Source organism: Gopherus evgoodei, unplaced genomic scaffold (assembly GCF_007399415.2).
Source record: "Gopherus evgoodei ecotype Sinaloan lineage unplaced genomic scaffold, rGopEvg1_v1.p scaffold_45_arrow_ctg1, whole genome shotgun sequence".
Lineage (NCBI taxonomy): Eukaryota > Metazoa > Chordata > Testudines > Testudinidae > Gopherus > Gopherus evgoodei.
Genome location: NW_022060066.1, coordinates 944,687 through 960,780, shown reverse-complemented (window position 1 = coordinate 960,780; position 16,094 = coordinate 944,687). Strand labels below are relative to the sequence as shown.

General features: G+C 44.9%; 1 protein-coding gene and 1 pseudogene across 1 annotated transcript; one reads left to right on the top strand and one right to left on the bottom strand.

Moving 5' to 3' along the window:
- The first annotated feature begins 1,268 nt into the window (after positions 1–1,268).
- On the top strand, positions 1,269–7,782 carry LOC115642755 (olfactory receptor 11H12-like). Its single transcript, XM_030546466.1, has 2 exons — positions 1,269–1,298; positions 6,841–7,782. The coding sequence occupies exons 1-2, from the start codon at positions 1,269–1,271 to the stop codon at positions 7,780–7,782; spliced, it is 972 nt and encodes a 323-aa protein (XP_030402326.1).
- Positions 7,783–9,119: 1,337 nt separating this feature from the next.
- On the bottom strand, positions 9,120–16,041 carry LOC115642754 (annotated as a pseudogene).
- Positions 16,042–16,094: the final 53 nt, after the last annotated feature.

Below are 16,094 nucleotides of genomic sequence, written 5' to 3'. Positions count from 1 at the left end.
TTCTGGTCTCCCATGTTTAAGAAGGATGAATTCAAACTGGAACAGGTTCAGAGAAGGGCTACTAGGATGATCCGAGGAATGGAAAACCTGCCTTATGAAAGGCGACTCAAAGAGCTTGGCTTGTTTAGCCTAACCAAAAGAAGGCTGAGGGGGGATATGCTTGCTCTTTATAAATATATCAGAGGGATTAATATTAGGGAGGGAGAGGAATTATTTAAGCCTAGTACCAATGTAGACACAAGAACAAATGGGTATAAACTGGACACTAGGAAGTTTAGACTTGAAATTAGACGAAGGTTTCTTACCATTAGAGGAGTGAAGTTCTGGAACAGTCTCCCAAGGGGAGTAGTGGGGGCAAAAGACATATCTGGCTTTAAGACTAAGCTTGATAAGTTTATGGAAGGGATGGTATGATGGGATAGCTTAATTTTGGCAATTGATCTTTGATTATCAGCAGATAAGTATGCCCAGTGGTCTGTGATGGGAAGTTGGATGGGATGAGATCTGAGTTACTGCACAGAATTTTTTCTTGAGTGCTGGCTGGTGAGTCTTGCCCACATGCTCAGGGTTTAGCTGATCACCATATTTGGGGTCGGGAAGGAATTTTCCTCCGGGGCAGATTGGTAGAGGCCCTGGAGGTTTTTCGCCTTCTCTGCAGCGTGGGGCATGGGTCACTTGCTGGTGGATTCTCTGCAGCTTGAGGTCTTCAAACCACAATTTGAAGACTTCAATAACTCGGACATAGGTCAGGGGTTTGTTATAAAGTGGATGGGTAGAGTTCTGTGGCTTTCTTTGTGCAGGAGGTCAGACTAGATGATCATATTGGTCCCTTCTGACTCTAAAGTCTATGAGTCTATGAGTAACATATATTTGTATAAAATTAATATAGGAATTGAAATCTTAGGTAGTTATTTATTTTAATCAAAATTCTGAATATTTTTCATTTTAATCAAATTTTTGAATTAATATAGCATGCTGTTTTTAATTTGACAGTCTAAGTCACAAAATTAATATAAACTGTAACTCTTAATTTACCAGTTTAATTTATTTTGGAAAATATAATGTGTAAAATGCTTGGGGCAGAGACTTTCTTTTAAATAAACACTAATATAAACCATAAATAATATAATTCTCATTTGGCTCTATACATTCATTTCAAGTGCAACAATAATTTGTAGAGTTTAATCATATGGATACATTCATACAGATTTTTATATATTTGATCTAGATTTTCCTTCAGCAGAGCCTTTTGGGCCAATCCATGATTAATGTCATCCTTGGAGCTGTCCAAACTCAAGGTAAGGAAATTTTAAATGTCCTCTCTCTTCAGTTCTGTGCCACTCATTAGCTTGACAGGGGGAAGGTTTGGGGTACATTTGCCCAAGGTGCTTTACTGGTTTAGGATTCCAGTCCCATTTACCAAAGGGATTTAGGGCCAGACACTCAAGTGGATTTAGGTGCCCAAATGTGCAGCCCCAGCCCAGTCAATTCCATGTTAGTCTTGAAGAATAGGGAGGAGGGGACATTAAATCAGCTCATTCTGCTTCTGTGACATCATCCACTGGTTTGACCAGCACAGATGGGGTTTGTGATCCTAGACAGGTCCATAGGAGCTGATCAAGCTACGGAAGCAGGAGCAAGAGTTCATTGGCCAGGTAGGACAGCTGATTCAATACCTCAGTGCAGGATCTTTATCTAGTACGTAGGGTTTCCAAAGGCAGAAAAACCCAGCATCAGTGTCAGATCCCAGGCAAAATCTGAAATATGATATGCAGGAGAGAGAGAGAAAGTGATTGTGATTGTGTGTGTGCTAGTTCCTACTACTGTAACCACTAGACCCCTCTCCCCTCCCAGCGCTCTGGGTAGAACCTGTGAATCCTCTTGATTGTGTCCTTTCATCTCTAGGGCCCCCTCATCGGTGCGTGGCATTGGATAGTTGTCCGGACGAGTTACCGCATTTAGCTTACGGTAGTGCACGCAAAAGTGTATTTTCCCATCTGGTTTGGGTACCAGAACCACTGGAGATGCCCATGCACTGGTAGATGAGCGGATTATACCCATCTGTAGCATGTTCTGGATCTCCCGTTCTATAGCAGCTTGGGCATGAGGAGACACCCGGTAGGGTGGGGTTCTGATTGGGTGAGCATTACCTGTATCAATGGAGTGGTATGCCCGTTCAGTCCATCCTGGGGTTGCTGAGAACAATGGGGCTAAGCTAGTGCACAGCTCCTTGATTTGTCGCCGCTGCAGACGTTCCAGGGTGGTTGAGAGGTTCACCTCTTCCACGCCACCGTCTTTTTTTCCGTCGTAGTAGACACCGTCAGGCCACTCAGCATCATCTCCCTGAACTGTAAACTGACAAACCTGTAAATCTCTGGAATAGAAAGGCTTGAGAGAATTAACATGGTACACTTTAGGCTTTAGTGAGGAATTGGGAAATGCTATGAGGTAGTTTACAGTTCCCAGGCGCTCTTGGACCGTGAATGGCCCTTCCCATGATGCTTCCATCTTATGGGCCTGTTGCGCCTTCAAGACCATAACCTGGTCTCCTACCCTGAAAGAACGTTCTCTGGCATGTCTGTCATACCAGGCCTTTTGCTCTTCCTGAGCATCCTTTAGGTTCTCTCTAGCAAGGGCTAAAGAGTGTCGGAGGGTGCTTTGTAGGTTGCTTACAAAGTCCAGAATGTTAGTTCCTGGAGAAGGCGTAAACCCCTCCCATTGCTGCTTCACCAACTGTAATGGCCCCTTAACCTCGTGACCATACACAAGTTCAAATGGTGAAAACCCTAAACTGGGATGTGGTACAGCCCTGTAGGCAAACAGCAACTGCTGCAACACTAGGTCCCAATTATTGGAGAATTCGTTGATGAATTTTCGTATCATGGCCCCCAGAGTTCCATTGAACCTTTCCACCAGGCCATTGGTTTGATGGTGGTACGGGGTGGCAACCAAGTGATTCACCCCATGAGTTTCCCACAGTTTTTTCATGGTTCCTGCCAGGAAATTAGACCCTGAATCTGTAAGGATGTCGGAGGGCCAACCTACCCTGGCAAAGATGTCTGTTAGGGCCAGGCACACAGTGTTAGCCCTGGTGTTGCCTAGAGCTACTGCTTCCGGCCATCGGGTAGCAAAGTCCACTAAAGTTAGTACGTACTGCTTTTCTCTGGGCGTCTTTTTTGGGAAAGGGCCCAGAATATCCACAGCTACTCGCTGAAATGGGACCTCAATTATGGGGAGTGGCTGGAAAGGGGCCTTGACCTGGTCTTGAGGCTTACCCACTCTTTGGCATACCTCACAAGACCGGACATACTTGGCAACATCCTTGCTCATCCCCTCCCAGTGGAAGGACTTCCCCAACCGGTCCTTGGTTCTGTTCACCCCAGCATGGCCACTGGGATGATCATGGGCTAAGCTTAAGAGCTTCCCCCGGTACTTAGTTGGAACCACCATCTGTTTTTGCGGCTGCCATTCTTCCCGGTGTCCACCAGAAAGAATTTCCTTGTATAAAAGTCCTTGGTCTATAACAAACCGGGATTGATTAGAAGAGCTGAGAGGCGGTGGGGCGCTCCATGCCGCCGCCCACGCTTTCTGAAGGCTGTCATCTGCTTCCTGCTCAGCCTGGAACTGTTCCCTTGAGGCTGGGGTCACCAGTTCTTCCTCAGACTGTGGACTTGGGCTTGGTCCCTCTGGAAGCGATGGAGGTGATGGGGTTGTTTCCGTTGCTGGTGAACCGCTCTCCGCTGGTGCACCTGAGGGTATTTCAGGCTCTGGCTGAGCCTTTTGGGTATGGCTGTCTTTTGCTTCTGCCAGTTCTGGCTCGCTGGCGCCCTCTGGCGTTGAGTTTGAAGATGGGGTTGCACTTGCTGGTGCTGGTTGCTGTTCCAGTTCCGGGCCTGGGACTGGAGATGCTGTGGCTGTTTCAGTGGTAGGCATGGAATCCGGGTCCACTACCTCTGTCTGGGTCTCTGGTAACACAGACGGGGCCTCTGTGGACGGCTCAGGAACAGGAATGGGTCTGGAAGCTTGCCTGGTTTGGCTACGTGTAACCATTCCCACTCTCTTGGCTCGCCTCACCTGGTTGGCCAAGTCTTCCCCCAGTAACATGGGGATAGGATAATTGTCATAGACTGCAAAAGTCCACATTCCTGACCAGCCTTTGTACTGGACAGGCAGTTGAGCTGTAGGCAAGTCTACAGCTTGTGACATGAAGGGGTAAATTGTAACTTTGGCCTTTGGGTTGATGAATTTGGGGTCTACGAAGGATTGGTGGATAGCTGACACTTGTGCCCCCGTGTCTCTCCACGCAGTAACCTTCTTTCCGCCCACTCTCAAATTTTCCCTTCACTCCAAGGGTATTTGAGAGGCATCCGGGCCTGGGGATCTTTGGTGTGATGGTGGTATAATGAATTGCACTCGCATGGTGTTCTTGGGACAGTTGTCCTTGATATGTCCCAGTTCATTACACTTAAAGCATCTTCCATCTGATGGGTCACTGGGCCGAGGTGAGTTACTGGAGACTGGTGAGGTGGAAGGGTAGGGTATCTGTGGCTTTACTTGGGTGGTATGTGGGGTCTTTGGCTGTCCTCGGTTGTAGGGTTTATGGTCTGTGTGCCCCCTGGGGTAATCGTTCCCCTTGACAGTAGCTTTCTTGCTTTCTGCCAGTTCCATCCATTTGGCTCCAATCTCCCCCGCCTCAGCGAGATCTTTGGGTTTTGCATCTTGTATGTACCGTGTGATGTCTTCAGGAACACCATCCAAGAACTGCTCCATTTGTATGAGGAGGTGCAGTTCTTCCAAGGTTTGAATGTTGTTTCCTGTTATCCAGGCCTCATAGTTTTTTGCAATGTAGTAGGCGTGTTTGGGAAATGACACCTCTGGTTTCCACTTTTGGGTTCTGAAGCGCCGACGGGCATGATCTGGGGTTATCCCCATCCTGTATCTGGCCTTGGTTTGAAAAAGTTTATAGTCATTCATTTGCTGCTTAGGCATTTCAGCTGCCACCTCTGCTAAAGGTCCACTGAGTTGTGGCCTTAATTCTACCATGTACTGGTCTTTGGGGATGCTGTACCCAAGACAGGCTCTTTCAAAATTTTCCAAGAAGGCCTCGGTGTCATCACCTGCCTTGTAGGTGGGAAATTTCCTGTGCTGTGGAGCAATAATTGGCGCCGGTTGTTAGGGTTGGCTGGCACATGCAGCCCAGCTTTTGCCAAGTCCAGTTCATGCTTTCTCTGTTTTTCCTTCTCTTCATCTTCTTTTTGTTGTTTTTCCATTTCTCGGCGGTGGGCCAACTCTTCTTCTGCTTGTTTCCTTCGGTAGGCCACCTCTTCTTCTTCTAGTTTTCTTTTGTGTGCTGCCTCTTTGGCTGCCTGTTCTCTTTGGTAGGCTGCCTGTCTGATCTGTTCTTCTCTTTCTTTCATCTCCATCTCTTTTTGTTTTATTTCCAGCTGTCGCCTGTGTTCAGCTTCTCTGATTTGTTCTTCAGCCCCCATTTTTGTCTTGGTAGACATGGTTCCTGTTTTCTTGTGTTGGGGTGCCCTCCGGTGTTTATCTTCCAAACTGCAGGTTCTCTATTGCCTCCTGAAGTCTGCCTAGCAACAGTGCCTTTAGCTAATCTTCAATGTTACGTAAACCTGAAAAACCACTTTATTTGCATTTATATAGTGCTGGTATGACTCTCAATGGGAGTGCTATTGTGTGACAAAAGACTCTTAACAGTCTGGTAATGGCTTCTTGCTTAACATGCAAGCCACAAACTGCCAGAGAGAGCAGAGAAAAAAAAATTCTCTCTGGTTCCCTTTTAAAACCAAACTTTTTCTCTGTGCTAAAAAGCCCTTAGCAGAGAAAAGAAAAATATAATATTCCTACTGGCTTCTGGATTCTGTCTATATCCCACCGCTACCCCCATGTCATAACCTTAGTCCCAGATTTGGACCTTAGCGTCCAAAATATGGGGGTTAGCATGAAAACCTCCAAGCTTAGTTACCAGCTTGGACCTGGTACTTGCTGCCACCACCCAAAAAATTAGAGTGTTTTGGGGCACTCTGGTCCCCCTGAAAAACCTTCCCTGGGGACCCCAAGACCCAAATCCCTTGAGTCTCACAACAAAGGGAAATAATCCTTTTTCCCTTCCCCCCTCCAGGTGCTCCTGGAGAGATACACAGACACAAGCTCTGTGAATCCAAACAGAGTGACTCCCCCTCTCCGTTCCTGGTCCTGGAAACAAAAAGGACTTTCCTATTCCCCCAGAGGGAATGCAAAATCAGGCTAGCCAATTTAACACACACCGATCTCCCCTGATTTCTTCCTCCCACCAATTCCCTGGTGAGTACAGACTCAATTTCCCTGAAGTAAAGAAAAACTCCAACAGGTCTTAAAAGAAAGCTTTATATAAAAAAGAAAGAAAAAATACAAATGGTCTCTCTGTATTAAGATGACGAATACAGGGTCAATTGCTTAAAAGAATATTGAATAAACAGCCTTATTCAAAAAGAATACAAATCAAAGCACTCCAGCACTTATATTCATGCAAATACCAAAGAAAAGAAACCATATAACTTACTATCTGATCTCTTTGTCCTTACACTTAGAAACAGAAGATTAGAAAACAGAACTACTTCTCCAAAGCTCAGAGAAAGCAGGCAGACAGAAAACAAAGACCTCGGACACAAAATTCCCTCCACCCAAAGTTGAAAAAATCCGGTTTCCTGATTGGTCCTCTGGTCAGGTGCTTCAGGTGAAAGAGACATTAACCCTTAGCTATCTGTTTATGACACCCCTCTCCCCTCCCAGCGCTCTGGGTAGAACCTGTGAATCCTCTTGATTGTGTCCTTTCATCTCTAGGGTCCCCTGATACATCCGGCTAACGACACCATCCCAGTGACCAAGTTCATCGTGCTGGGTTTCACCTCCATGGACTGGGAGATCTGCACTTTCCTCTGTCCCCTTCTCTCTTCTGCCTACACTGGGGCACTGGCAGGCAACCTGTGCATTGTGTGGACCGTGCTGCGGGACTCCCACCTCCAATGCTTGCCCATGTACATCCTGCTAGGGAACTTCTCCTGGCTGGAGATCTCCTACGTCACAACCACGGTGCCAAAGATGCTCTCTGACCTGGTGTCCCTCGGCTTCCCCATCTCCTTTCCTGCCTGCTTTATGCAGTTCTATTTCTTCTTGGCCATGGGGGCTACCAAGTGCCTCTTCCTCGCTGCCATGGCCTTGGATAGATACCTGGCCATCTGCCACCCACTGTGCTACCCCGTCCTCATGTCCCCACACAGCTGCTGGGTGCTGGCCTCCTCCTGCTGGCTTATCGGCTTCCTGTGGTTCATAGTGCCTGTCACCCTAATCTCCCAACTCTCCTTCTGTTGCACCAACACCCTGGATCATTTTGTCTGTGACCCAGCCCTATTGCTGGCTGCCTCCTGCACCCCAGCTCCCCAGGCTGAACATTCCTGCTATGCCCTGAGCTCACTTGTAATCTTCGCCACCATCCTCTTCATCCTGGCATCCTATGGGCTAGTCATCAGGGCTGTGCTGAGGCTGCCAGCTGGGGCTGGGCGGCACAAGGCCTTCTCCACCTGCTCCTCACACCTGGCTGTCGTGGGCCTGTTCTACGGCTCTGGCATGGTCAATTATGTCAACCCGGCAGCCTCGGGGGCCAGTGGGAAGGTGGTGACTCTCTTCTACACAGTGGGGACCCCCCTGCTCAACCCGCTGATCTACAGCCTGAGGAGCAAGGAGATGAAGCAGGCTCTGAAGAGGACCCTGCTGGGGGAGCAGTAGGGGGTTCTGCTCTATCCGCACTCTGCAGGGACTGACTGGTCAGGGGGATGGGCAATGGGATATGAGGACTTTTCCTTCTGGGGGCTCAGACTCCAATGAAGCAGGGGGAGCACACACAGCATTTTGCATTACCTCTAGGTCATACTATAAAAATTCCCATTTGACAATGTACTCAGAACACAATTGAGAACTGGAGGAGAGGGTGGAATGTCTGTGTGTGTGTGTGTATGTGTCTTTGCTGGAGGAAATATGCCTTCCTCAGTGTGTGTGCGTAGAAGATAGGAAACTGAAATGAGTGTGTGTGCAGGGATGCTGGCTTGTATATCTGCCCTTTTTGTCTGATGATATTTGAATACAGTTATCTGGATAAATGTGTCACCACACTTAGATCCCAAATGTTTTTATTATTTCCAACTTTTGGTAAAAAGCTACTGTTAAATAAGTTTCTATTAAAAAAAAAAGGATTGACTAGTTCTGTTTATAAATATATTTTTATGTATTTGATGTCAGGATTAATGGAAAAGGCAACCAAAGAGAATTCTACTTTAAACTTTATGTACAAAAATAGAACTAGAAATGTTGTATAAAAGAATTAACTCTAATTATCTGTGAAAGTAAAGAATGGATTTTATTAAATCACACTGCTTACTAATTAGATGAGAAACTAATATTCAACAACTGTGTATAAGGAGAAAAGAATAACCATATAATATATTATCCATATTGCTAATTTGGAACATTCTATAATAATATTATGGTATTTAGAAAATTACTTATGATACATAAAATATTCTTCCTTTAAAAGATTTTCCTGAAAAAACTTTTGTTTCTCTGATTTTTTTTTCCTATTTCTAAAATTATTCATAGAATTTTAGCAAAAATTATCAGACTCAGATCCTCAGCTGATGGAAGACTTTCAGGGAGTGATGTAAAATTTCATTAGCTATGGATCTGGCCCACATAGCCTATGGTACTTTGCTGATTTACACCACCTGGGATTCTGGTCCATTGACTCCAATGGAGATGCATTTATTTAAAACAGCTGGGGATTTTGCTTATTGACTGCAATAGACCTATGAACATTTACACTGGCTAGGGATCTTGCTTTCTAAGCTCAGGCAGCTAGGCTGATTTACACCAGCTGGCCCCAGCGACCTCATTGATGATTCAGGCCCTTGGCTCTGACACAGTTCTTCATGACTGAGCAGCATTTGATCTCTTTTCACATGACAGGTATATATATCCCCTGCATGACATATTGAGATCTGGTTTCTAGTAGCAATGACCCTTGAAAAATAAATCATGTCTTTTTTTTTCTGGCATTAGCATTCTATTCATCAGTCTCCGATAATGGTCTTTTTTATCTCAGTGTTTCTCAGCATGTAGATCATCAGGTTTAGCATGGGGATGACTAGAGTGTACAGGATTGAGACCATCTTGCCCATTTGGAGTTTCTTGAAGGACTGAGCATAGACAACAATGCCTGGAATGAAAATTAAGCTCACAACGATGACCTGGGCTCCACAGGTGGTCAAAGCCTTAGGATTTCCTTCTGTGATATGTGTCTTTATCTTGACTAAGATGACAGTGTACGAAGTGAGTAGAATGATGAAGACTATGATGGGGAGCAGCCCACCATTGGAGACCATCAGTATTTCGATCAAGTAAGTATTGGTGCAGGCCAGTTTGATGACTTGAGGGACATCACAATAGAAATTGTCTAGGACATTAGGACCACAGAATGGTAACTGGAGTATCAGTTCAATCTATACAATAGAGTGAGCAAATCCACCTAGCCATGCCCTTGTCACCAGCCCCCCCACACACACCCTGGTTCATGATAGTCAAGTAGTGCAGTGGTTTATAGATGGCCACATACCTATCCACTGCCATAATCACAAGACAAAACATTGTTGCAGCACCGATTGAGTGAAAGAAGAATATCTGGAGCAGGCACTCATTGAATGAGATGATATTGCATTGAGAGAGGAGACCTGACAGCAGTTTTGGGGCATTAACTGAGGAGTCATTGACATCTAGATAATACTTAGTCCTTCCATGAGTGAAGGGGACTGGATTAGGTGACCTCTCAAGATGCCTTCTAATCCTATGATTCTATGATTTTACCCCATTTTTTCAACTGTAGAATTGGGCGTTGAGAATGTGAAAAAGTGTGAAAAAAATACAGCACTGTCAAGGTTTTTTCCCCACTTTGAACTTTAGGGTTCAAGAAGTGGGGACCTGCATGATCACTTTTAAGCTTAATTACTAGCTTAAATCTGGTATGCTGCCATCAGCCAGAAGTCTGTGTCTGGCACACCCTCTGTTCCCCCAAAACCTTCCCTGGGGAACCCAAGACCCAAACCCCTTGGGTCTTAAAACAAAAAGAAATAAACCATCCCCCCTACTTTCCCCCGCAGACTTTCCCCTCCCTGAGTTGCCTTGGGAAGCTTCACACTGATCCAAACTCCTTGGATCTTAAAACAAAGAGGAATTAACCTTCCCCTCTCCTTTTTCCCCCACCAATCCCTGGTGATTTTAGACTCAATGCCTTGGATTCTAAAACAAGGAAAAATCATTCAGGTTCTTAAAAAGAAAGCTTTTAATTAAAGAAAGAAAAGGTGAAAATTATCTATGTAAAATCAGGATGGAAAATGCTTTACAGGGTATTCAGATTCATATAGACTAGAGGGACTTCCCCCCCGCCCCAGCCTGAGATTCAAAGTTACAGCAAACAGAGGTAAAAATCCTTCCAGCAAAAAGACACATTTACAAGTTAAGAAAACAAACATAAGACTAATCCACATTTCCTGGTTATTACTTACTATTTTGAAACATGAGAGATTGATTTAGAAAGATTGGAGAAAACCTGGGTCTACATCTGGTCCCTCTTAGCCCCAAGAGCGAACAACAAGCAAAACAAAAAGCACAAACAAAGACTTCCCTCCACCAAGATTTGAAAATATCTTGTCCCCCCATTGGTCCTCTGGTCAGGTGTCAGCCACGTTCACTGAGCTTCCTAACCCTTTACAGGTAAAAGAGACAGCAACCCTTAACCATCTGTTTATGATACACTCTCTCACATTTGAAATGGAAGAAATAAAAATACTGACTCCAAATGAAATTAAAACTTTATTTTATTTTGACATTTTCTAAGGAAAAATTAAGATTGTCCATGCAGAAAAAGTGATTTTTCCAATCAAAAATGTTGATTCCAACAAAACCCCTTTTATGAGACAGATTTTTTTTTTTTTGCAGATGAATGTCAACCACTGCTAATAATCTCTTGTACAGAGGACAGTGCCATGTCACTGCAAGTGTGTGCAGTGGTGCAGGGATGGTTTGGGGAAATCAGGGAGGGAGAGCATAGCTGTGTCACTATTCAGGTTATTCAAGGCATCCAGATTTAATCACTACTACCTTCTTACAGCATGGGACAGGCTTGTACCCAGCAGGGTAAACCCTCCCCAAACACCAGCTTTAGACAACACAAGCTCTCCACTTTGAGTTCCACACGTGCCACTCTGTCCCAGTGCAAACTAGCAATTTATACATCCCACTTTGTCACACTTGAGTGCCCAGTCCCCTCTCTTCTGGACACCTGCATTGCACACCAATTCCCTGCCTCTGCGGAAGTCATGCACCCCAGCTCAATGGTTTCATTGCAATTCTACGCTCTTCTTGCCACAAAGCACTTAGCCCTGTCTGTGATGAAGTGGAAATTTTCTCATTTTTTTTATGAACTTAGTGTGTGCCTCAGTTTCCTCTGTGCATTGCACAAATATCTAGGTGGTAGGACAAGATTGTGTGATGGTTGCAGAGATCTTTAGAGAGTAGGTGTGACTGTCATCTATTTCCCTGGACCCAGGCAATGGCCAGAAACTCTGTATCCCGGCAACTGATGGCCTGGGCCCACCCTGCAAGAACCAGCCAGAGGAGTTGGAGAACGAAGAGAGATGTGGAAGTCAGGTGACCGTTTTGCCCAGGAAACAGCACAAAGGATGCAGGAGGGGGGCAACTGGGAGTAACTGAAGGGGGCTTCCATGACCTCATTATGTTTGTATTTGGGCATGGTAGGCTGTCCTCTTCACACCCTGCTCTCAGTGACCTCTGTGCAGACCAATCTGTCACATCCTGGAGTGCAATCCGGACTAGTGAGAAGCTGTTTCACCACCTGCCCTGTTAACATGTGTGCCTTAATTGCTCTGTTGTTGTGATTCTCTTCTCTGGGCACCAGCAGCCAGTTTAGAACTTACTGGAGGTCAAGGCATGGCTATTATATGAACCGAAGTAGGTGGTGAACCAGAGAATGCCTCGCTAGAACAGGAACCACTAGCATTCCTAGGAGGATGGTACAGGAAAACACAGACCTCCTGTAAGATAAGGAGGAATGACAAGATAATGGAAGAGGATATTTTGTTTAGCCTATCGGGTACAAGGTACAAGTATGGTAACTAATAACATCTGGAGTGTAATACTTAACTTGTTTGTCTCAATGCATAAAAGGAAAGTTCTAAATGAATTGACAATAGCTTATCAATATTACTTAACTTCAGGGTACATGACCTCACTATATCAGACACAAAGTGTGCACAGACATGATAGAACAGTTTCCATCCTGCATCCCTTGTGTATGCAGAAAAACCGCATGGTCCCCTGATTGCATCCTTTCCTCAGTGAAAGTAGAGTTATAGGAAGGGCAACTTTGTATTGATCATGGGGAGAACACTATGTGATGGGCAAACATGTGCTAGTGAACCTGTAGCTTGGTATGCAGGTTACTGATATTGTGCTTTGATGACAATAAACCTGGCTGACCTTTCATCACCAAACTGAGCCTGTGATCTTTCTTTATGATTAATGTTGAGGTCTGCTGAATCAGCCAGCTACACTGGTGCAGTTAACACTGGCTCTTGGGAACAACAGAAGAGTAACCCAGGGAAAGCAGTGCACAGAACAGCAGGCTGCAGACAAGTATTCAGGTCACACCCCGCATGTCTGTGCATCCCAGCAACTGTGACTCTGGAAGCCTGCTAGCAACACTCTAGTCACATTCTCTAGTCTCCACCAGCCTTGGTGGCTTCTCACAAGGTGACCCCAACACACTCTCAGTCCTGACTTTTCCCCAAACTATGTGCCCTGAAGTATCCAGCCCTCTCCTGCAACATTCAGAGAAATAATAAAGTTTGTTTCCTCCTTTAAAGAGAAAAACAACACTATAGGTTATTAACTTAGCTGGGGTAAATACATGCTTTCCTGCAAACACAGCACTGAAACTAACTTGGCTGTTACTCTGAAACCTGAGCACTGAGACAGTTTATTGTAAAAATAAAACAAATTTATTAACAAAAGGACATAGGTTAAGAGATGTCCAGTAAAACCTATTAAAAGTAGAGATGATTCAAAGCAAATAAAAGTGAAAACACACACCAAAAATCCTAAAACATAATCTAGCGAGGTACAAGCTTTGTTCAAGAAGCTGTTTTCCTCATTTGGTTATTTCTCTGGCTGTCCAACACACACACACACACACACACACACACACCTCTTTCCCGCTCTATTGTTAATTATCATCAAAATTACAAGGAGGGAAAATTTAACAAAATAAACTAAAGTACCATTTGTGGGATAAAAATATGTAATGAGTATGAACATATTTGTGTGTAGGGCTTAAAAGTGTGGGAGAGAGTTTTTTGGGATAGATGTTCATTTGTCAGTGAGGATGTGTGCGCAAAGTTTGTTTGGAGGTGTTATGGAGAATGAGATGTGGGGTATGTACAATGGATATCTGTGGAGAAGGTTCAGTGTGTTGAGAAGTGTAAGATGGAGTATTGCTGAAGAGTGTGTGTGTACGCGTGGGCGTGTTTGTGTGTGTGTGAGAGAAAGAGAATGTGGTGAGATATATGTGGGGTTGGAATATGTTGGGAGATGAACTTCTTAGTGCGGGTTGTGAATTTCAAAGTGGAGTGGGACATCTTTGTGTGTGAGGTTAGGGTCTTTGTTGGGCTAGTGTGTAGCATCTGAAGATGTGAGTGTCCAGTGTGTGGGTGTAGCTTCAAGGGATGGGGTTACAAATGGGGCATGAGGTGCTTTTGATAGGGGATGGCGTGATTATATATATGAGGTGACTATATGTGTGTGCATAAGGGGTACAGGTATATGTTGGCTCAAGTTATGTCGGGGTGCTGGGGCTGTGAGGGAGAGTTGAGGTGTGTGGAAGCTTCGCAATGTTAATATGTGGGAATGTAGCTGTTGGGTATGTGTTTACTCATTCAGGTTTGGATGTGTGTGGGGGTGGTGGCTGGAGGTGTGTGTTGGATATCTGTGGAGTGTTAGGGATGCTGGGATATCTGACACAGAGTTATGTGGGTGTTTAGGTACTTGAGATGTGTGTGGGTGTATGTGTGTTTGTTTGTATGCTTGGGTATGGAGTACAGAGAGGGAGTTGGTGTGATCTGAATGAGAGTTAGGAACCTCACCCGCTTAGGAATGTTTGAAAATCCCACTAGGCACCTATCTGCATCTGTAGGAATTTAAATACCTGTGAAAATTTGGCCCTGTTAACCATATGTCAGGGGCACTCTCTGTCCCCAATTCCCTCCTCTGGTTTCCCCAAAATCAATAGGGTTCTGCCCACTGGTGCCTAGAACAATCCATGAAAATGCTGATCTGGGCATTCAAACATTACCATTTTGCAGAAAAACAGAGGAATACCATCAGGTTGAGTTTAGGGCCTCACTTTGCTCAGCCAATAAACCACTTAACAGACTTATTTTCTTCCAAAAAGGTGTGTTTCACAATGGTGAGTAAGGCCTGTTACCTTGCCTCATATCACACAGGGGGTCAGGAGCACAGCAAGTAATAGACTCCATGAATCCTGAATCTGAGCCTCTGCTAACATGACACACTCCTCTCCCATAGTCAGGTGTACAGCCCAGGAGTCCTAAATCCCATCCCTCACCTGCTTTAACCCACTAGATCACTAGACCACACTCCTCTGAAAGAGCCAAGGATAAAACCCAGAGTCCTGACTCCCTGCCCCCCGCCTTCCAGTCTAACCATTAAACCTCACAATTCTCCAAGATCTGAGAATAGAACTGTCATAAACAGATGGTTAAAGGTTAATGCCTCTTTTACCTGTAAAGGGTTAAAAAGTTCACCTAGCCTAGCTAACACCTGACCAGAGGAACCAATGGGGGAACAAGATGTTTCAAAAGGAAGGAGGGAAGTCTTTCCTTTGTTTAGAGTTTCAGTTTTCAGCCTGAGTGAAAAAGATCAAGGAACCAGCCTCTCTTATCAGATTAGTAAGTTTTAGAAAGGGATAAAAAGGTTTATGTTTATTTTCTTTGTAACTTGTCTTGGTACCATTAAGGAAATCATCAAAAATTGGGTATTTGGGTATTTTTTTCTTTGTGTAACTAAATTTGTGCTCAGGGGAACATCCTCTGTGTTTTGAACCTGTTGTCTGTGAGAGTAACTGGTATGCTAATCTCTCCCAGAGAGTTTTCTTTTACCTTTCTTTTCTTTAATTAAAAGCCTTTTTCTTAATACCTGATTGTTTTTTCCTTGTTTTTAGATCCAAGGGGGTTGGATCTGGATCCACCAGGAGTTGGTGGGAGAAAGGACGGGGGATGGTTAATTTCTCCTTGTTTTAAGATCCGGGGATTGGATCTGGACTCACCACGGAATTGGTGAAGGAGTCTCTCAAGGCTACTCATGGAGGGGAAGGTTTTGAGAGGAAAGGGAGTGATCCAGACACTGAAAATTCTGGATGGTGGCAGAGATACCAGATGTAAGCTAGTAATCAAGCTTAGAAGTGTCCATGCAGGTCCCCACATCTGTACCCTAAAGTTCAGAGTGGGGAAGGAACCTTGATAAGAACACAGAAGGCCTGACTTCCCCCACACAAGTATTTCTTTCTCTAACTGCAGTGCAGAAATGGGAATAGCACCCTAGTATCAATTGCTGACCAATAGCTTCCATCATCATTTATACCGTTGGCCTTGGTGGATAGGAGAGGCTAACATTGAAGTCATCCACAATCCCCCTCCTTTTCACTTAACTATCCCAGTCAATGAGTCCAATGTTCTTCCAATTCAGCCTTCTTCTGCTGCACAGCACTCTCCTCAGCGCCTCCTTCACTTCCTTGTTCCTCAGGTTGTCGATGACAAGGTTGAGGAGCGAGGTGACTACACAATAGAAGACAGAGACTACCTTGTCTACCTGGAAAGTGTAGCGCACTGTGGGCCAGACATACATGAAGGTGACAGTGCTGTAGAAAATGGTGACCACGATGAGATGGGAGGCGCAAG